A 22919-nucleotide genomic window follows, 5' to 3' on the forward strand; every position below is an offset into this window, starting at 1 on the left:
GCTATCAGTGTGTGAAGAGTGGGAGAAGACAATCCAACACATTGGGCAACACTGAACACATTTCATACGAGGTCAGAAACCTGTAAATAAATTACGTTAAAACCAAGCACCGTTGTTATTCTTGTGAAATTCCCAATAAGTTTGATGTGTCACATGACCCTCTTCCCATTGGAAAAACAAAAGTTGGATCCAAAATAGCTGGCTTCAAAATGGCCACCATGGTCACCACCCATCTTGAAAAGTTTCTCCCCTCCCATATACTAATGTGCCACAAACAGGAAGTTAATATCACCAACCATTCCCATTTTATTAAGGTGTATCCATATAAATGGCCCACCCTGTAGTCTGCAGTCTGATGTGTATATAGTCTGCAGTCTGACGCGTATATGGTGTGCAGTCTGATGTGTATATAGTCTGCAGTCTGATGTGTATATATTCTACACTCTGATGTGTATATTGTCTGCAGTATTTGTGTCATAAAGACAGACGAGATCATTTTCATTTTTAAACATAGAACAGAAAATTACAAGCTTGTGGGTCACAGAAACACTTAGGGATAAATTACCATAACTTTCAACACAGTTCTGTTGAAGGCTTTTGTGTATATGTTCTGCAGTCTGATGTACATATAGTCTGCAGTCTGGTGTGTACATAGTCTGTAGTCTGACGTGTATATAGTCTGCAGTCTGACGCGTATATAGTGTGCAGTCTTATGTGTATATAGTCTACAGTCTGATGTTTATATAGTCTACACACTGATGTGCATATAATGTGCTCTCTGAAGTGTATATAGTCTGCAGTCTGATGTGTATAATCTGCAGTCTGATGTGTATATAGTGTTGTGGGTCACAGAAACACTTAGGGAAAAATCACCTTAACTTTCAACACAGTTCTGTTCAAGGCTTTTGTAAAACACTGTAAGGTTATTCGGCTCAGCTGAAATCCAATGAATTGTGTTTAAGTCATACCGTCCTACACCCTTACAGGCTCTTGAAGGGACATCTGTCCCAGTTCTAGTCTTCAAGGAAGAATTTAGAGCTTAGTGAAAGAACTGGGGTGGTGGAAAGACTGCAGACAGCAGAAATCTCAGACATTTTCTGCGATTAAAAAAAAAGGGACCTGTCTGGCGAAAAGAGGAGTTTGTGCTCCTAAGAGTGGATCAGCAAACAAACAACTGGAAAATTAATGTACTGTCTACTATTGCCAACATGTGGATAACAATGTTTAAAACAGAACCTCTGACACATCCAGGCCACTAGGTGTCAGACTTACTAGTGACTGATGTAAAGAAGGATCAGTTGAGACTCACTCATTCATTCATTCATTCATTGTCTGTAACCTTTATCCAGTTCAGGGCACCCACGCAGATACGGGGAGAACACACCACACTCCTCGCAGACAGTCACCTTTGTCTTAATTTTTCTTTTTCATGTTTTTAATTTTTTTTGTTTTTGTTTTTTGTGAGCATTAAAGTTGTTTATGAATGTATTTTGTTGTTGTGCTTGAGCAGCATCCAAAAAATCCTCTTTGTGAAATACTGACTAATCAGGCAATAAAGAATTGAACCTGAGCTTAAATTTGTCCAGGGCTTTTTCCCTCCATTTCAGTGAGGACAGTAAAGTTTAATGTAAGATCTTTTACTATTTCCAGTGGTATAACCCCCAAAGCCTCATTAGTCCATACACTGGCAGAGAGTTGCTGGCTCCTATGGAGGAGTCTTTGGAGGACGGCACTATAGAATCTGTAAAAACACCTCTAGTGCCTCTGTTGTTGCTACTCCAGGCTCAGTACTACAGAAACTGCACTATGTAACTTTTGGAGGAGGGACGAACACCTCACTCCCTTGATTTCAGGACAGTCCCAAATCTTAGGGTTGCTTTAATGTTCCATAAGCGAAAGATATTGTGTTAATGTTTTTTTTTTTAAATAAAACGGCCCCTGTCCCTTTAAAATGCAGTGTGTGTGAGCAACAGGGCAGTCTAACCTTGAGCAAACACAGCTACAGCAGCGAGGACTGATCGGTCACTGTCCAATCAGAGAGCGGGTGGTGTGAAACTGCAGCCAATCGCAGCGCAGGGGGCGGGTGTTGTGGAGAGGGACTGTGTGTGAGGGACAAGCAGAAGGAGAGTTGTGTACTGGAGATAAATCAGGAGATCTTGCTGAAGGTAAAGATCTGTGGAAGACTTTTCCACACTGCTTACACTGGGCTCTCTTTCTGTCAGAAACGAATATAAATTAATGATGTGTGTGCTGAACCGTCCTAGCATACATATATACAGTATACACTATGTAGCATAACAGTTTCTAGTAGTATGTTGATGCATAGAGTGTCCATAAAATAGAAAAACACCTGTATATATGTTCATTATACACACAGCATACAATGTACAGACTCTGTGCTGTCAGAGACAGTAATAATCTGAGTAGCAGTATTCACATTTGTGCAATTTGTGAAATATTTTCAGTGTAACTATGGTTTGTTACATTCATAAAGAGCTTCCATCAGACTACACTCCTCTGTGCATGAAAGCCAGTACTGTTTCTGCTGCCTTAATGTCAGAGAAGTGAGTTATGTGGTCTGAAACCTCATGTCTGTCCCACTGCCTGAAGGGACAAAAATCACCACAAATACATAATCATATGTTGTTACATTCTCAGGGGAAAAAAGTACTCTACAAGTACATTACTGTCACTAAAGGTACAAATAGTGTAGTGTATCTTTAAAGGTACAGCAGTAGAGTTAAAGTCTAGTTGTGTTCCCTTAAGGTTCATTACATTCTCTTCTCCAGAAGGACAGGGGGATCTCTGTAATCTTTCATTATACAACTGTGGAGAATAAAAGAAAACAGTAAAAGTCCTGGAGATGAAACGGGGTGAATTAAATCAGCACAACTTTAATATCTACAGTTAATATAGAATAAGGTACACTTCTGTTCCTAATTGAATGTACTGAGGGTCCCTTGAGGGTACCACCACAGAGACACTTATTCTGACAGTGTATAGTATAGTGTATAGTCCAGAGTTATTATATTTGACTGGTGCTGGCACTGTCATATTGATGCCAGTTCTAATAAACTATAGTGTCAAACTCATTTGTAACTGAATATAATACCATTACCACTTTGCTATTATTGTTGAATTGGAATTTCATATTCCATTTCCATTTTCACTTCCAGAAAAGAAAAAAAGACTCTCTGCAATTTTCACCTGCTCTTAGCGTCCAAGACTGTTCTACTTCACTTCCACAAATACCACAAGAAATATCGCCAAGAGGAATATATCACAATGTTGAAACCAGGAGAGATTAAACGCGAGGATATGGAGTGCGGAAGCTCCAGTTCTCAGGAAACATTTTTGAGTGCTGTTTACACTAACCCATCTGGCGGGCACACACAGAATAATACAGACAAAGTTAAAACTTCTGACTGCGCAGAGTGTGGAAAGAGTTTTACTCAGAATTATTTCAAACAACATCAGCGCATTCACACAGGAGAGAAACCATATCAGTGCTCAGAGTGTGGACAAAGATTTACTCGACAGGGTAATCTCCAAACACACCAGCGTATTCACACAGGAGAGAAACCATATCCCTGTCTAGAGTGTGGACATCATTTTGGTCAACAGAGTACTCTCCAAGAACACCAGCGCATTCACACAGGAGAGAAACCGTATCAGTGCTCAGAGTGTGGGAGGAGTTTTACACATCAAAGCTCTCTTAAAAGACATGAGCGCATTCACACAGGAGAGAAACCGTATTCTTGTTCCGAATGTGGGCAAAGTTTTACTAGACGGAGAAATCTTCAAATACACCAGCACGTCCACACAGGAGAGAAACCGTATCACTGTACAGAGTGTGGACAGAGTTTTACTGAACTCCGTAGTCTGCAAGAACACCAACGCATTCACACAGGAGAGAAACCGTATCAGTGCTCAGAATGTGGGAAGAGTTTTACTCAACTGAAAAATCTGCAACGCCACCACCACATTCACACTGGAGAGAAACCGTATCAGTGCTCGGAGTGTGGGAAGAGCTTTAATAATCAGAGTAATCTCAAAGGTCATCTACGCATTCACACAGGAGAGAAACCCTATCAGTGTTTAGAGTGTGGAAAGAGTTTTAATGATCACAGTTCTCTCAAGGGACACCAGCGCATTCACACTGGAGAGAAACCGTATTCCTGTTCGGTGTGTGGGAAGTGCTTTACTCAACTTGGTCATGTGCAAATACATCATCGCATTCACACAGGAGAGAAGCCGTACCAGTGCTCAGAGTGTGACAGGAGTTTTACTACACGGAGTAGTCTCGTAAGACACCAGCGCACTCACACTGGAGAGAAACCGTATCTGTGCTCATTGTGGGAAGTGTTTTACTACACCGAATAATCTCTAAAAACATCAGTGTTGTCACACAGAACACAATAACACCACACAGAGTGTGCAGAGTACCTTTAGAAGCATAGATTTAAAGATGCATAAATGTATTAAGAAAGAAGTCAAAACTTTGAGTTTTTTCATGCTGCTGACTGACATTTTTAGTGTCACACTTGTTTTAAGTAGAACAGAAACTATTTTTATTGATGAATACACAATAATCTCTTAGCTCTGTTAATTATTATTCCCTGACACATCCTTCAAGACAAAAAACTTCCTCAAAGCTTCATTGTCTATCCTTTGGAGATTTGGAGACTTCTGTGAGAGAGGTGTGTAATTCAACATGGAGAAGCAAGTTTTGTAGCAGGTGACTTTCCTCTGACATTTCTGTGAGCAGATGAAGCTGATGTTTGTCGATGAACCTGATGAAAAAAACGATAGCAAGAGTGTTTGAAGGTTTGGAAATTCAACTCTGCAAAAACTTGGTGAAAGACATATCTTCAAAGCATGGAAATGAATAATCTACCGTGATTATTGTTTCTTGATCAGTATAATATTGACTTTTCCAGCTCATTGAGCTGTAGCTGTGTGTAATCAGTGTGTAAAGAAGTTGGAAAACTCCAGCCACATCCTTCTCCAATGCCATGGACATTTAAATTACTATTTCTCTATTTATTGCTTGTCAAATTGTGTTATATTCTCTTAGGATATACAAATCACATTTGCACATTTTGCAAAATGCAAAAAGAAAAAAAATATTTTTTTTTGTTTGTTTTTTTAAACGGACAAATTTAGAATGGACAAATTTCCAATTTTCAAGTGTCCAACTGCATTGTACTTTGTAAATATTAACAAACTGCGAATTTTTTTTAATTAAAGCCCACTTTAAAATTTGAGAAGGGTACAATAATTCACAAATAAAAGTATATAAAAGTAAATAATTTAATTCACAAATAAAAGTGTGTAATAAGTAATATTTTGTTATTAACATATTGTCCAGAAAATGCATATCACTTTTGACAACCCTCCTAAGAGAATTTCCAAAAAGAACATTTCTCAACAAAGTTGCCAAAATATAGATATTTCATGACCTGCTTTTATATAATACTGTGAAAGATTAGGAAATTAGTTGAAATCTCAATCTGTGTACAGCGAGGCCAGAAACCATTGTCAGATGCGTGTGACCTTCAAGCCCTCAGACAGTAATGCATACGAATCTGTCGTGTTACTGGGATAAATTTAGCCTTGGCTCAAGATAACTTTGAAAACCTGATGTCATTTAACACAACCTGTTGCTGCATCAACTACTGCAACCTGAAAGCATTCCACAAGGTCATACATCATTTCTATCCATAAATGTCTAATTAGTGTTTTTAGTGTGGCATACCTTCAGTCTAAACCATTCAGACAACTTAAACAGAGAAACTCATTGTGACCATCATTGTGTGGAGCATGTCCAGCATTGCAAGACAACAAATGAAAATTGTCTGGTGAGATCCGAAGAAATAAGTAGAGACCAGCATGTTCAAGAGAAAGGGTATGGGACCATCTCCAAGTGCAATTACAAGTGTTATTACAAGTGCAAAATTTATTATATTTAAGGTCCATTGTACTGTAATCCAGCTTCCTGGATGCAGCAAAATGAGGACAATCACATGGTTTGAACTTTTCTGGGGACAACTGGGGAGCTTACCCTTCAAACAGTTTCAGAATTGGGATTTATAGCATTTACTCTGATCTAACATATTGGAGAGCTGAGAACTAAAGATTGGAGTCTTTAGTCAGCAGCTGCAGAATTTAATGTTGAAGATCTTTCAGGTTTTGATCAACAACTTCAGAGGTAGAGAGGTTTATATGTGACTAACAGCTTCAAAATTGTAGAGGTCAGATGGTCAGTCCTGCACCAATCTTGACCTGTGTTCGTCAACCCCGCAGTCCTCTTGAAGATTGTGCACAGCATTATTTCAAATTGGACCAACCCAATGAGTGTTTCCTTCAACAATTTACAGGAGAAATTAACCAAAATATACGCTGCAGTCAACAACCCCATAAGACAAGAAAAACTGTAATGGTAACATATTAACAGAGGTGGAAAGATTACTAAAGATTCTACTTAAGAAAAAAGTACTGTTACTTTGATTAAATTTTATTCAAGTATAAGTAAAATTACCAGTCTAAAAATGTACTCATTTAAAAGTAAAACGTAGTGCACTTCAAATTTACTCAGAGTAAATATTACATAGTTACTTTTTAACTGTGTGTGTGTGTGTGTGTGTGTTTGGAGGGGGGGGGTGTTCTCTCCTGTGTAGTGCAAAAAGGACAAGGGGATATACATTTCAAACCAGTTGAATACAAATGAATGGCATTCATTAATTATCTGTAACCGCTTATCCAGTTCAGGGTCGCGGTGGGTCCAGAGCCTACCTGGATTCATTGGGTGCAAGGCGGGAATACACCCTGGAGGGGGCGCCAGTCCTTCACAGGGCAACACAGACAAACACACACATTCACTCACACCTACGGACACTTTTGAGTCACCAATCCACCTACCAACGTGTGTTTTTGGACTGTGGGAGGAAACCGGAGCACCTGGAGGAAACACACGCGGACATGGGGGAACACACCAACTCCTCACAGACAGTCACCCGGAGCGGGAATCGAACCCACAACCTCCAGGTCACTGGAGCTGTGTGACTGCAACACTACCTGCTGCGCCAAAAAGAATGGCAGATAAATAAAATTAATTGGTGTAGATCGGGTCATAACACAAAGGCCAATAGAAGAAACAGTTCAATACCAACCAACACACACTGATGTATTTTTGCCGGACCACCTACTGGGCCGACCTAGAAGGGGAATTTTCTCTTACTGACTGACACCTAATCTTGAAACGCGCAAGTAGGAACTGTTAATTCAGCCGTATTTCACAGAGAGAACTTAAGGTGGTGCTATTACACCATCTGTTGTTAGTTTAGAAATATTTCACATTCCAGTTAATGAACTAAATTTGGAACCTTTTCCACCGACACAAACTGGTTCATGAACCAGAAAACACTCTCCATTTGTGTGTGTTTCTGGGGCTGTGTTTAGCACGACACCATGAGTGTTGGTCAGAGACTCGGCTAATCGTTGTGGTTTTGGAGCGGGAGGAAACTGGGACACCCAGAGGAAACCCACGAGGACACGGGGAGAACACACCACACTCCTCACAGACTCCTCACGTCACCCAGAGCAGGATTCAAACCCACAACCTCCAGGACCCTGGAGCTGTGACAGGGACACTACCTGCTGCACCATCGTGCCACCCTAAATTAATATTTATCATAGTAAAATATCTTATATTGGGTATGCATGTGGTTGATTTCCTATAGTATTGGACAAGCCACTGTGGTCCTTCAGACAGATGAGGGGAAAAAAATTGGAACAATTTATGCCACTTAAATGTAGAAATGTATTTATTCATTGTGACAATCATTGTGTGAAACACACTGGATATGGGCAAGGATGTGAATTAATATTGTTTGGTGGGGTCAGAAGAAACAATTAAAGAAACAATAAGAGAAAAGGTACATGTCCATCTCCAGCTATTGAGGAAGAATTGGTGCGAAGTGACTCTTCTTGTGTTTAGAAACAAGTAAAATATTTGGTCTCCGGAGCAGAGCCTTCACTGAACTGTGGATCATATATATATATTTTTTTGATTATGGTCATTGTGTCAGATTTTCAAAGAAATAAAAACTTTCAAATTTAAACCATCACCGCGACCCTGAAATGGAAAAGCGGATAAGAAGATGATGATGAAATTAAAACCATTTGGAATATCCACTCTACACACTTTAGAATGAATTTTAGAATTTTCTTTTAAAACTGACAATGGCAATATTTTATATAGGGATAATTATCACTATTGATCAATTCAGAAAAAGATTTCAGTCCATTCAAATGATGACATTGGAGGGAATGAAGGGATTGAACCAGCTGAATATTCCTTTACTTCTTGCACAGCTTCTATAATTTTATTCTAATTGTCCATTCTTTTATTGTATCATTTTTATAGTTTAAATCATTTTAATATTGCAGGTTGTTTTATCACTATTTAAATTGTTTTAAATGCCTTTTATGTATTTAATGATCAGCTGATATCAGAGGATTAGTGTGTATAGAACAAGGGCACTGATAATTACTGGAATTTAGCTGATGTAAAATGGCGGCTGTCCCTTTAAAATGTAGTGTGTGTGAGCAGCAGTGCAGTCTAACCTGCTGCCGCCTGCTCTCCAGTGGAAACACCGCTACAGCAGCGAGGACTGATCGGTCACTGTCCAATCGGGAAGCGGTGGTATGAAGCTGCAGCCAATCGCAGCGCAGGGGGCGGGTGCTGTTGAGAGAGTCTGTGTATGAGGGAGAAGCAGAAGGAGAGCTGTGTGCTGGAGATAAATCAGGAGCTCTTACTGAAGGTAAAGATCTGTGGAAGACTTTTCCACGCTGTTTACACTGGGCTTGGACACACACTCTCTCTCTCTCTCAGAAACGGGGGCAGACAGCTCCTCTCTCTGGGAAGGAAGATGTAGAATGGGGGGAGGGGGAAAATATGTCCACTCAGAGCTCAGGAGCTCTTTCAGGATTCAGGAGTGTTATTGGTATATTCATAGAGAAGCCATAATTTTCTTAACTGAACACCCATTGATTAAATACTTTGTGCAATGATTGGTTTAAATACACATAAATTGAAAGCTGTGCAGTACAATATGCAAAGCTTGTGATGTGGATTCATATTTTTGTATGTTATGAAAGAAAGAGTATGGCTATTATATGCCTAGATGATAAATGTACTATTTGATTTCATATTAATAAGTTTACAGCCAATCAGGCTTCAAAACAAAGAGCATCTTGATTTGAGATACAGCTGCTGACTGAAATTCTCTAATGAATAATAGTTCATAATGTAGCAACATAATCAGTCAGACTGCTTTAAAAACATTCAACATTATTAGCTGATGAACTCATCCTGTTCATTTCAGTCATAACTTTGGTTCTTTGTGCAAGCTAAGCTATAGCTGAACTTAATTATACTTGCTAGAACTTGATTAATGCGAATTTATCAAAATTAATTTGAAGCACTCACCTGAAATCTTAAACACTGCTGCTTGAGTGTGTTTTAGGATGGTACCAAGACTCTTCTCAAGGGTCTTTGTATGGTTGTTGTGGTCTGTATCTGAGTGCAATTGCTGATTTCACACCTGGCCAAATGAACCAGTAAGTGTGAAAACAAACCAGAGTCCAATTTAACTAGACCAAAAAGTGCAGGTGTGAAACCTGCACTTAGAAACATTCCTAACCCCTATTGTTTCAGATGTGGTGTTACTATTGGTACTTTTTTACACTGTACATGGTCATGCCCTAAAGTACATGACTTCTGGCAGAGAATTTGTAACACATTATCTGAGATTTTTGGTATCTTTTCCAGTGGATCCAAAAGTTTGCCTATTGGGTAATTTTTACGAACTCTGACCTTAAAAATGGTTGTGCTATAAGGCTCACTGAGATCTTTTTAATTGCAGCTAAAATTTGTGTCGCTTGTACCTGGAAACTGGAGACCAATATTCCTTTCCAAATGTGGATTTCTGAAATGAACCAGTGTATACCCCTAGAAAAGATCACCTACCTTTTAAGAAAGGAATTGGAAATGTTTTATAAGGCGTGGCACCCTTTCTTCTTTGACTATACTGAATAAGACTCCTTTGACATGTCTGATTGACTTAGGGTGATGTAAGATCTTTTTTAATTTTATCTTTGACTATATTTGTTAGTCATACAGTAGGCTGACCTTATTTATATTGAATATATTTATACTATATGTATAATTATACTGTATGTTATATTAGTAAATGTCTCCCCCCCCCTCTGTTTTATTGTTTAATTACTCATTTTAATGATTTCTATTTTAGTATTATTCAGTATTGTATTAGTTGTGCAAAAAAAGAAACATTCCCAAACTTTACTACTCCCAGCAACACAACCTCAATTATAGTTCAGCACTTACTCTACAAACTTTGTCTTCATAGCACACATTAAACATAGTAGTGTCAAAAGTAAATGTAATCTATTATTTTTTCTCTCTTTCCAGCCTTTTATCATATGAATTTAATGTGGAATTTGAATTTAATGTTGAATGTTGAATTTCATTTCCTTTTTTTTTTTTTTTTTATTTATTTATTTTATAGAAAAGAAATACCTCTTCAGCAGGTTTTCTCCTGACCCCAGTGTCCCGGATAATTCTACATCACTTCCACAAATATATCCAAAAGGAACACACCACAATGTTGAAATCTGAAGAGATTAAATGTGAGGATGAGGAGTGTGGAATCTCCAGTTCACAGGAAACATCTTCAGCTGCTCTCCAAGATAATAAACCTAGTGTACAAATGCAGAAAAGTACAGACAAAGGGAAAACATATGACTGCTCAGAATGTGGGAAGAGTTTTACTTTGCAGAGTTCTCTCAGTATACACCAGTTCATTCACATTGGAGCGAAATCATATTCCTGTTCAGAGTGTGGGAAGAGTTTTAGGATATTGATTCATCTCCAAGAACATCAGCGCATTCATGCAGAAGAGAAACTACATCAGTGCTCAGTGTGTGGAGAGAATTTTAGGTCATTGATTCATCTCCAAGAACACCAGCGCATTCACACTGGAGAGGAACTACATCAGTGCTCAGTGTGTGGGGAGAATTTTAAGTCATTGATCCATCTCCAAGAACACCAGCGCATTCACAGTGTAGAGAAACCGTATACCTGTGCCGAGTGTGGTAAGAGTTTCACTACTAATCTCATTCTCCAAAGACACCAGAGCATTCACACTGGAGAAAAACCCTATATCTGTTCAGAGTGTGGGAAGGGTTTTACTACCAAGCCTATTCTCAAAAGACACAAGCGCATTCACACAGGAGAAAAACCGTTTTCCTGTTCAGAGTGTGGGAGAAGTTTTACTACAAAAGGTAGTCTCCAAAGACACCAACTCATTCACACAGGAGAAAAACCGTATCAGTGCTTAGAGTGTGGGATGAGTTTTAGGGTGCTCTTTCGACTACAAGAACACCAGCGACTTCACACAGGAGAGAAACCTTATCACTGCATAGAATGTGGGATTAGTTTTAGGCTACTTGTCCATCTCCAAACACACCAGTGCATTCGCAGAAAAGAGAGGCCATATTCCTGCTCAGAGTGTGGGAAGAATTTTACTACCAAGCTCATTCTCCAAAGGCACAAACGCATTCACACAGGAGAAAAACCACATTCCTGTTCAGATTGTTGGATGAGGTTTACTACAAAGGGTAGCCTTCAAAGACACCAGCTCATTCACACAGGAGAAAAACCGTATCATTGCTTATTTTGTGGGATGAGATATAGGGTACTGATTCGTCTCCAAGAACACCAGCGCATTCACACAGGAGAGAAACCTTTTTCATGTTCACACTGTGGAAAGACTTTTCGGAGAAACTTGAGTCTTAAAAGACACCAGCTCATTCACACAGGAGAGAAACCCTACTACTGTTCTGTGTGTGGGATGAATTTTAGGACACTGATACGTCTCAAAGAACATCACCGCGTTCACACTGGAGAGAAACCGCATCAGTGCCCAGAGTGTGGGAAATCTTTTAATCATCTGAGTACACTCCGAAGACACCTGCGCGTTCACACTGGAGAGAGACCATATTCATGTTCAGAGTGTGGGAAGGGGTTTTCTGGATACAATTCCCTCAAAGCACACTTGCGTGTTCACACAGGAGAGAAACCGTATCAGTGCCTGGAATGTGGGAAGCGGTTTACGCGAATGCATTCCCTTAAAGATCACCAGCGCAGTCACACAGGGGAGAAACCGTATCATTGCTTGGAGTGTGAGAAGAGTTTTATTCATCCTAAGAGTCTCCAAAATCATCAGTGTATTCGCAAGGGAGAGAAACCATATCAGTGTTCGGAGTGTGAGAAGTGTTTTACTCGAGAGAGGAGTCTCCAGAATCATCAGTGCATTCGGAAAGGAGAGAAGATTTATCACTGTTCGGAGTGTGAGAAGGGTTTTACTCGACAGAGGAGTCTCATAAAACACAAGTGTATTCGCACAAACACCATTTGAGTGTTGTGTGGGACCAGTTTAATTAAAAAGTGGACTCTGCAAATCTTCAGTGCATTCACTTTGATTAGAAAAAATACAATGACAAATGGAATATTGAGTCCCTTCAGATATTTGTATTTTGTGGTTCTGTCTGGGGAAACTGGTTGAGTAGTAGATACATTTTTTAAAAAAAGCAAATTTCTTGAGATTAGATATAGCTCTGTTAATATGTAAATACACGTTGGCAGATCATTCAAAGCACTAAACTTCCTTAAAGTTTCATTGTGCAAATTCTGGGAGTGTGGAGACCTCCTGTGGTTGAAATGTGTAATTGTACTTAATGTGTGAAAGAACATTTTGTAACAAGGTTTGTTCTTAGAATCTTTCCCAAGCGGATAAACCTGATGATTTTGGATAGATCTGATAATTGTGAGCACACACAATTTTAAGGTGAACTCCTAGCTGCTTGGTGAAGGACATCTTCCAAGGATGGAAATTAATGATCTATCATCATCCTGTCTTCATGAGTATAATATTAATGTAGCATTATCTTATTTCTTCATGTATCCAGTCTGTTGAGCTGGAGCTTCTTTTTGAGGTTTGGTTGTGACTTTAATGTGTCAAGACTCAGATAGTGGCTGGAAGACATCAAGCCACATCACTCTCCAATGCTTCTGACTGTTGAAATAATATTTCAAGCACGGTTTCAGTATTTTCTTGATTTAAAAGATTGACATTCCAAATTTTGGGAAATAGTTGTGGATTGTGTCTCAAATTGTGTTGTATTTCCTCTTTGCTGAGCTGAGTCAGAGTGAATGGAGGGTCAGATTTGCATGTGAATAATAAACGTTTGACTGCAGTCAAAACTAAATTAATGAAATCCTTAGGATTGTAGGTGAGTTGGTGCTCTTCTAAACTTCTCAGAATCACTGTATGGTTTCGCCCTATTCACAGCCATCAGTCTAATTTTGGGTATGAACACATTCTATATAATAGATTTGACTATTTCTATTTTACGTTGGGCACACTATAGCGAGATGCCCTTTTTAAAGCTCTTTGTCTCATATTATTTTATTAGATATTTAACAGTCATTAGATAATTATTAATATCATTTAGAAAATTAGACTTTTAACAGTTATCTTGATTTCACAGGAATTTCCCCCTAATCCAACGTAACATTCAAACAGCAATCTGTGAAAGACTTAAAAAAATCTGACAATGTCACCCCTGCCTCCAGCTTTGTGGAGGATTGCTTGACACCTACAATAATTCAAACATGACCAAAAGGAAACTGGTTTGAGTTTTTGAAAAATCTATTTAACTGTGACTTGTACCTAAATACAGTTCAATGTCCATTCATGTTCTATTTCTTGCTGAAAGAATGTGTAAGAATGCAAGGTAGCATGAACTATAGATCATTTCTAAACTTTTTTTCTAGTCCAATGTCAATGTAATAAAACAAAAATGTACTGGAGAATAACATGATTAATGTGAATTTGTTACATGAAATGTACTATTAAAAAAGGTATCATGATAGATTATTCCATTGTTTCAATGTTTTCTAGTTTATACACATACATGTAAGAAACAGAAGCTTAGTTTAAAAAAGTCCTACTGGTTTATGGTTCACTGGACATTTCTTTTGTCTAAGTTAAAACGATATAGTGCAGTGTATAATGTTGTAGAATGAGGCTTACACCTTGCCCACCCCATTACAACCACCAATATTCTCCAGACTTGAAGAGAAAATCAAAGGTTCCTTATTTAAAATGACTTAAGTCATATTCCCATATGTAAAAATAAGATATTTGAATGATATTTTTGAAAAAAAGTCACACGAATATATTTATTTATGTCAGGTATTTGCTATAGAATATGGAAATCTATTCAGAAAATACAAAGAAAAGAAATCCCACACTATTTTAAGAGAAATTAAAAAAAGTATTTGTTGATTTAATTTTTTAAAAAGCAAGTAATATTATGCTAAGTAATATTAAGTTAATAGACATTGTAATTAATCTCTATGAACCCAGTTGGTCTGTAGCAGCGGTAAATGATTATATTGTACTCCTCCAGAAAGATTTTATTTGTATTAATATAGAGGCGGTGAATAAATATAGCGCACTCTGCCTAATGCTGTTTATATTGTAGCACACTCTTCAGATCTTTGATTATATTGTCTTTGTGAGCATAGTGCTGGTGAATAAATATAGTGTACTCCTATGAGCGCTGTTTATACTGTATGTGTTAGCGTAGTGGCAGTGAATACATTTAGCGTACTCCTCCGGGTGCTGTTTATATTGTCTGCGTTAGCGTAGTGGCAGTGAATAAATTTAGCGTACTCCTCGGAACGCTGTACAGTCTGTGTTAGCGTAGCGGCAGTGAATACATTTAGCATACTCCTCTGAACGCTGTTTATACTGTCTGCTTTAGCTAAGTGGCAGTGAATAAATTTAGCACACTCCTCCATACGCTGTTTATATTGTCTGCGTTAGCGTAGCAGCAGTGAATGAATTTAGCATACTCCTCCGAAAGCTGTTTATATTGTCTGCATTAGCATAGCGGCAGTGAATAAATTTAGCATACTCCTCCGACCATTGTTTATATAGTCTGTGTTAGCGTAGCGGCAGTGTATAAATTTAGTATACTCTTCTGAATGATGTTTATATTGTCTGCATTAGCGTAGCGGCAGTGTATACATTTAGCATATTCCTCTGTTTATACTGTATATATTGTCTGTTAGCATAGTGGCAATGAATAAATCTGGCATACTCTGCCGAACACTGTTTATATTGTCTGTGTTAGTGTAGTGGGTGTGGATAAATATAGCACACTCCACTGAATGCTGTTTATAATGTGTTTGATACATGCTGTTGGTCACTGTATAAAGTGTATACAACGCTATTTAAAATGGCGGCTGTCCCTTTAAAATGTAGTGTGTGTGAGCAGCAGTGCAGTCTAACCTGCTCTCCAGTGGAAACACCGCAACAGCAGCGAGGACTGATCGGCCACTGTCCAATCAGAGAGCTGGTGGTATGAAGCTGCAGCTAATCGCAGCGCAGGGGGCGGGTGTTGTGGAGAGGGACTGTGTATGAAGGAGAAGCAGAAGGAGAGCTGTGTGCTGGAGATAAATCAGGAGCTCCTACTAAAGGTAAAGATCTGTGGAAGACTTTTCCACACTGCTTACACTGGGCTTGGACTCTCTCCCTCTCTCTCTCTCAGAAATGGGGGCAGACAGCTTCTCTCTCTGGGAAGGAAGATGGAGAATGGGGGGAGATATGTCCACTCTGAGGTCAGGGGGCTGAGGGGTAGCCGATAACCAGGAAGCTGAGGGAACTGTTTTCTGATAGCAGACTGCCACTGACCTGTGGTTGCAAATGGGGCATTTTCAGTCTTACTCAGAATTAAATGGCTAACTATTTAAATGATTTGTGCTGTTTGATATGCAGCCCTTCTGGTGAAATCCCTCCATACTGAAATCCAGTTGTGTTCAGTGTGAAACAGACTGGGGGATTCACTTTGGCCTTAAACTGTTTTTTCTCACTGTTTACATTTGCTTTCTTTATGTTCAGTATCATCTTCACTAATGTCAAATCACATTCAAACCACAGACGCAGCGTTGTTCTCTGGTACGAGCTGCTGGAGTTGCTCAGTCTGCCTCCATGTTTAGGTTCTCCTCTGTGTGGCTGATTGGACGGAGCAGAGTCACGTGACTACAGCGCGGTAATGTGGGTTTAAAGGGACAGTACATGAACACACAGTGGGGACACAGTCACACAATTAACAAAAAAGGATGTACAGAATGAAAAACAATTCTACAATCGATATAGATAAGATTACTTCGATTGGAAGTTCTGAAATTGCCCAACCCAGTTCTAGCCTAATAATTGTAGGACCATAAATGATCAATGTGCTCATAACTGTTCAAGGCTCTGAGTTATTTCCTCTTTTCTCCACTATTCAATATTCTCAGTTTATATCCTTATCTAACACTTTTATCTCTTTCCAGTTTTTGTTGAATTTGATAATGAAATTTTACCTGCCTTTTCCCTTTTATCCTTTAGAAAATAAATCTCTCTTCAAAGCTGAACTCTGAAAACACTACAACTTTATTTCCTCAAATTCAAGAGGAATATATCAGAATGTTAAAATCAGGGGAGATTAAACGTGAGGATGAAGATTGTGGAAGCTCTGGTGCTCAGGAAACATTCTCAGCTGCTCTGCACCCGAACACATCTATCAGACAAACACAGAACTGTACAGACCCAAGGAAACCTTATAAATGCTCATATTGTGGGAAGAGTTATGCTCTGAAGAATTCTCTCAGACAACACCAGCGCATTCACACTGAAGAGAAACTGTATTCTTGTTCAGAGTGTGGGAAGAGTTTTACTCAGCCATGTTTTCTTAAATATCATCAGCGCATTCACACTGGAGAGAAACCGTATCAATGCTCAGAGTGTGGGAATAGTTTTACTCAACAGTGTTTTCTTAAATATCACCAGCGCATTCACACAGGAGAGAAACCGTATCAGTGCACAGTGTGTGGAAAGAGTTTTACTCATTACTATTCTCTTAAACATCACCAGCCCATTCACACAGGTGTGAAACCTTTTCAGTGCTCAGAGTGTGGGAAGTGTTTTATTCAACTGTCTATTCTCAAAAGACACCAGCGTGTTCACACAGGAGAGAAACCGTATCAGTGCGCAGAGTGTGGGAAGAGTTTTACCCAAATGAGTTTTCTCAAAAGACACCAGCAACTTCACACAGGAGAGAAACCGTATTACTGTTCGGAATGTGGGAAATGCTTTGCCGATCACCGTAATCTGCAAACACACCAGCGCATTCACACTGGAGAGAAACCGTATCAGTGCTCAGAGTGTGGGAAAAGGTTTACTCAGCTCAGCAATCTGCAAGCACACCAGCACGTTCACACAGGAGAGAAACCACATAAGTGCACAGAGTGTGGGAAGTGTTTTACTAGACAGTATAAACTGCAAAGACACCAGCGCACTCACACAGGAGAAAAAACATATTCCTGCTCAGAATGTGGAAAGTGCTTTGTTGAACAACGTATACTGCAAACTCACCAGCGCGTTCACACAGGAGAGAAACCGTATAAGTGCTCAGTGTGTGGGAAAAGTTTTTCTCATCAGAATTCTTTTAAATATCACCAGGTCATTCACACAGGAGTTAGACCATATCAGTGCTCAGTGTGCGAGAAGAGTTTTATTCAACAGAGTCGTCTGCAAAAACATCTGCGCATTCACACAGGAGATAACCTGTATCAATGCTCAGAGTGTGAGAAAAGTTTTACTCATCAGATTAGTCTGCAACGACACCAGCGCATTCACACAGGAGATGCACTGTATCAGTGCTCAGAGTGTGGGAAACGTTTTATCACACAGAGTATTCTGCAAAGACACGAGAGCATTCACACTGGAGAGAAACCATATCAGTGCTCAGAGTGTGAGAAAAGTTTTACTAGACAGAGTAGTCTACAAAGACACCAGCGCATTCACAAAAGACAGAAACCACATTAATATTCAAAGTGTGCGATGGATTTTAAGAGACTGAATCGTTTCCGACAACATCAGCTCATAAAGACAGAAGAGAAAAAGTATCAGTGTTCAGTGTCCTCAACAAAGTTCTCTCAAAATATGCCAGTGCGTTCACACAGGACAGAAATCATAGAGAGGGAAAGCACCTGATGTCACAGTTCTCCAAGACGTAATGACCATGGGTCTATGTTGAAACATGGACACTCATAGAACCTTTAGCGTGCTTATGGCACCAAAAAACCTATACAGAACCGTTTAAAAAAATGTGCTGTATACACTAAATGATAGCTGGATTAACATTTACCGTGTAACTACATTTGTCCATTTAAACTCTAAGAGCACTGCTGTTTCTGATCCAGTCGCTCCAGTACATCACACACTAACACACAACCACAACAGAATCAATGAACATGATTGGCCACCCTATGTTATACATGTATAAATAGATACTTTCTTTAAAAATAAGTGAGATATTGAAATACTGCACTTCGTCAGGAAAACAGGACATCTGGTTGACCTATGAACATGTGTAATCGTATGCAACATGTGGAAGAACATTTTGTAAAATGGGTTTTTTTTTTTTTTTGTACAACCCCAATTCCTATGAAGTTCCAATGAAGGGACGTTGTGTAAAACATAATTAAAACAGAATACAATAATTTGCAAATCTTTTTCAACCAATATTTAATTGAATACACTACAAAGACAAGAAATTTAATTTTCAAATGGATAAACTTATATTCACTCATTTTGAAATTCCGGGGTCTCAGTTGTCGTTTCATAATGCCCCACACATTTTCAATGGAAGACAGGTCTAGACCAGTGGCGATTGCTCTAAGACTGCAAGGGAAGCTCAGCTTCCCCTAAAATGTCAAAAAATAAGTGATCAAATATATACTGTTGTGTGTACATGTCATTGAATAAATATGCACTACAATGGGGCAGTGGGCTGGCCCGGACACTCAGCTTCTGCATGATGATTGGATGATCTGTCGGAGGCTGAATCCCTTTTTGATTGACAGTGAAATGAGCGAATCAGCGATCCTTTGGTTTAAAGATCCGTGGGAGCATTACATTTTCATTCTGTTCTGAGTTGAACCAGATTTTCTTAAACCTCTTAGCGGCATTTTCTTTATTAAAAACGACTTTTTTTGTAGCTGCTTGTGTTTGGAGACTGACTTCTATCACTCTTTCTGACTTCTATCACAGTTTCTAACGGGTGCTGCTGAGCCCCTCCACCGTCACAAAGCACTCACAGGCGGACACACTTCACATGGGCCAAGGCCGTTTAAGCAGCCTAGCTCTGCTGGCCATTGAGAGGACACTAGTCAAGTCCCTGGAAAAGACGTCTTGTTGGTACGACAGGGTCACAGATCATTTTCTTGAAAAGGAACTGGGTAGAATTTACGTATAAATAAACCGACACATTTTATGATGTAGGCCGAAATTGAGCTTCCCCTCCTTGAAAGACCAGCATCCGCCACTGGTCTAGACTGTAGGCAGGCTTACTACAAAGCCACACTGTTGTAACAAGTGCAGAATGTGGCTTGGCATTGTCTTGCTGAAATAAACAGAACTGTCCCTGAAAGATACATTGCCAAATTGCCAAAAACGATCTGAAATGTGGACTCAAGTTCAAGAAGTTTATTGTCATTTCAGCAGTATACAGTGTTTACAGTACACAGTGAAACGAAACAGCGTTCCTCCAGGACCAAGGTGCTTCATAAAACAATACACAACATTAAAGTGCAACTAGTGCAAAGCTAGTGCAAACAAAACAGTGCACACACATTAAAGTGCAAAAGACATAAAACATAAAACCACTCATCAGACCACAGGACACTTTTCTACTTTGCGTCAGTCCAATGCTGGGTGTTGTTGGTATATGACTTTGGCTTTGCATGGTAGAGTTTTAACTTGCACTTGTAGATGGAGCGACGAACTGTGTTCACTGACAATGGTTTTCTGAAGTGTTCCTGAGCCTTTGTGGTAATATCCGTTAGAGAATGATGTCGGTTTTTAATGCAGTGGGATCAATGTTGGTTTTCCGCCTTGCCTCTTTCTTGCAGAGATTTATCCAGATTCTCTGAATCTTTTGATGATATTATGGGCTGTAGATGATGAAATACTTATTATTAGCAATTGTACGTTGAGAAACATTGTTCTTAAATTGTTGGACAATTTGCTCACAAAGTGGTGAACCTCGCCCCATCCTTGCTTGTGAACCACTGAGCCCTTCGGGGGTGCTCCCTTTATCCAATCATGACACTCACCTGTTTCCAATTCATCTGTTCATCTGTGCAATGTTCCAAACGGGTGTTTCTTGAGCATTCCTCAACTTTCCCAGTCTTTTGTTGCCCCTGTCACAACTCTTTTGGAATATTTGCAATCCTCAAATTCAAAATCAAAATGAGTGAATATTTGCAAAAAAAAAAAGAATAAAATAACAGTAAATTTTATCTGTTTGAACATTAAATATCTTGTCTTTGTGGTGTATTCAGTAAGACCCAGTGGTGTTCATTCTCTTGAAGCTTTATTCAACTGACAAAAATGCAAAGAATAATTTTCTAGTGTTTCTATTAACACTAAGATTAATGTTAATCTATTAACATTAAGATAATTCTTAATTCTCACTTGATAAAAGACTACAGCCATTCAGCAGCTGCTTTTGTTTAATTTTTCTATTTATGGTGCGCCATGGAAGACCCCGACGACACAGTCTGTTTTCTCAAATCACTGTTGTTATAGACTTCCCAGGAGAAAGTTTGCAAAATTCCCATATATGCCTCCATATAAATATACCATCACACGTACCATGGACACTTGGCAGATGTTGATATTTGCCTGTAATTTTCATCTTTGGCACGAAGAACTCAACTTCTGTTTTTCCTGAAAACAAGCTGAAACATGGACGCAACTGATCAGAGCACAAGTTTATTACAGATCAACTGTATATTCTGATAATCTAAGATAAGTTTGTGTTTAGAGAACTTGGAGATGTACAATTCATGTATGCCTTTCTCCTTGTGAAATAGAACTTATATATGTTTATATGTGCAGCAGCAGACGATGTTAATAAATAACTGTAAAATAACAAAATTCTCTGCCATTGATAAAATTTGATAAGTAGAGACAGAAGGCTGAGAGAGTCATGCTTCTTCACTTGGGTAGGCCTGCCCCATTCTCACCGAGCTCAGTCTCAGACCCACCCCCCTGACAGCTTAGCCTGGTTTGCACCAGTTTAGATGGGAACCAAGGGTACTGACTGAGTCACATACACATAAGTCTGTTCAGTTATTGCAACTGCAGCTTTTGTATAAACGTCTTAACCCCTAAGAACTCACACACATTATTCACCATATATTTCTATGTATAAGATTTATATTTAAGATCTTATGGACATAACCTGATGACTGAATTAGCCAGTTGTACATGGCCCATTGTTCACATTGCTTACACTGCACATTTTTGACATGTTATTTAAGCATCCTGTTAACACTTGTTGCACATTCTTGCACAGTTCGCAATTTTCTTGCACTCATGTTTATATTTTATTCTTTGCCTTTGCATCTACATTTTGCCTTAAGTTTATTTTACTTTTGTATGCTCTTATTACTTGTTCTGAGAGCTATTTTTATTTCTTTTTGTTTATTTCTATAATACTCTGAAAGTGACCCTTTATTTGAGGCTCTAAGCTCTTTCTGGAGCTTCATTATCTCAACTCACCCATGGATGCCATCAGGGTTCCTGCTGAAGGACCTGAAGGATCTGTTCTTTGGTTCCAACAGGTAACAAACTTTTCTGGTTCGCTAATCAATGGAAATGTGCCAAACGGATCCAAATTAGGTTCAACAACGGCATCTGCTCTGTGTGTCAGACTTTTCCATTCCATCTTAAATAATGCAGCTTTTAAGGTGCAATGGATAATTATACAGGGGCCAAGTTGCAATCTCTGCACTATTTAAGGAGCAATGAAAAGTTATTCAGGCGACTAAGTTTTTCTCCATTTAAGGTGGAATGGATAATTTTACTGCTTACTCACATATAAAAAACAAAAAAACATCCAATCGAAAAATCCAAGCACACAAAAACGCGTCACCGCAAACCACATGAGAATGTTTTGATTGCTGATTGGTCAGACGTGACCGAGGCAGGAGCAAGAATGTAAACACAGGATGAAGATTCCTGTATTCTGGACTAGTACGCTTCTGATCCATTATTTTGATTAGCGACTAAACATTAACCAGTTCTCTGTTTACCTGCCTACTGCATCCAATGTGCAAAGCACAGCCATTCAGCACCGACCTGCGGCGTACACCTTGTTGTTGGGTCGGACTGAGGTCAGATCACGTTCTCACCAGAAACCATCCACACCAATGTTGGTTTGAGACGGGACTGAGGCCACCTCCTCTCATGGGTCTAGGTGTGGTTGTTTTGGTCCGCACCCAAGTGTGATTACTGTGTTCACACCTGCCCAAGCGAACCGCACCACAGGTGAAAACTAACTAGTTTGATATAACCAAACTAAAAAGTGAAGGTGTGAAAACATCCCTTAAAGAAAGAGCTCTGGGGTGGTGTGGAACCTTCACATACAGTGTGAGAAATCTGAAAGAACTTGGGATATGGGTTCATCTAATTTCTAGACCTTACTCTAATCTCACAAATCAGACTGTGCTGTTTACATGACCACACCAATAATCAGAATTTAGTTAAGAAGGAATTATTAAACGCGTGTAAACGCACTCAGTGTAACTCTGGTGGAGAATGAGGGAACGGTTTGGGAAAGTCCATGTCTGTTTCTTTAAAATGTAGTGTGTGTGAGCAGCAGTGCAGTCTAACCTGCTGCCGCCTGCTCTTCAGTGGAAACACCGCCAC

General features: G+C 39.2%; 1 protein-coding gene, 1 long non-coding RNA gene and 1 pseudogene across 2 annotated transcripts; 2 read left to right on the forward strand and 1 right to left on the reverse strand.

Moving 5' to 3' along the window:
* The first annotated feature begins 2078 nt into the window (after positions 1-2078).
* Positions 2079-4416, forward strand: LOC136686543 (zinc finger protein ZFP2-like). The gene is made up of 2 exons (XM_066660403.1): positions 2079-2165; positions 3177-4416. The coding sequence occupies exon 2, from the start codon at positions 3286-3288 to the stop codon at positions 4381-4383; it is 1098 nt and encodes a 365-aa protein (XP_066516500.1). The 5' UTR covers positions 2079-2165; positions 3177-3285; the 3' UTR covers positions 4384-4416.
* A 238-nt stretch (positions 4417-4654) lies between these two features.
* LOC136686557 (uncharacterized) lies at positions 4655-10682 on the reverse strand. The gene is made up of 4 exons (XR_010800330.1): positions 10604-10682; positions 9494-9608; positions 8629-8921; positions 4655-4793 (listed from the first exon to the last, which is right to left on the reverse strand). It is a non-coding gene; the product is annotated as an uncharacterized lncRNA (long non-coding RNA).
* LOC136686556 (zinc finger protein 850-like) lies at positions 8657-21103 on the forward strand (annotated as a pseudogene).
* The last annotated feature ends 1816 nt before the right edge of the window (positions 21104-22919 follow it).

The sequence above is a fragment of the Hoplias malabaricus genome, chromosome 2 (assembly GCF_029633855.1).
Source record: "Hoplias malabaricus isolate fHopMal1 chromosome 2, fHopMal1.hap1, whole genome shotgun sequence".
NCBI classification, from domain to species: Eukaryota; Metazoa; Chordata; class Actinopteri; order Characiformes; family Erythrinidae; genus Hoplias; species Hoplias malabaricus.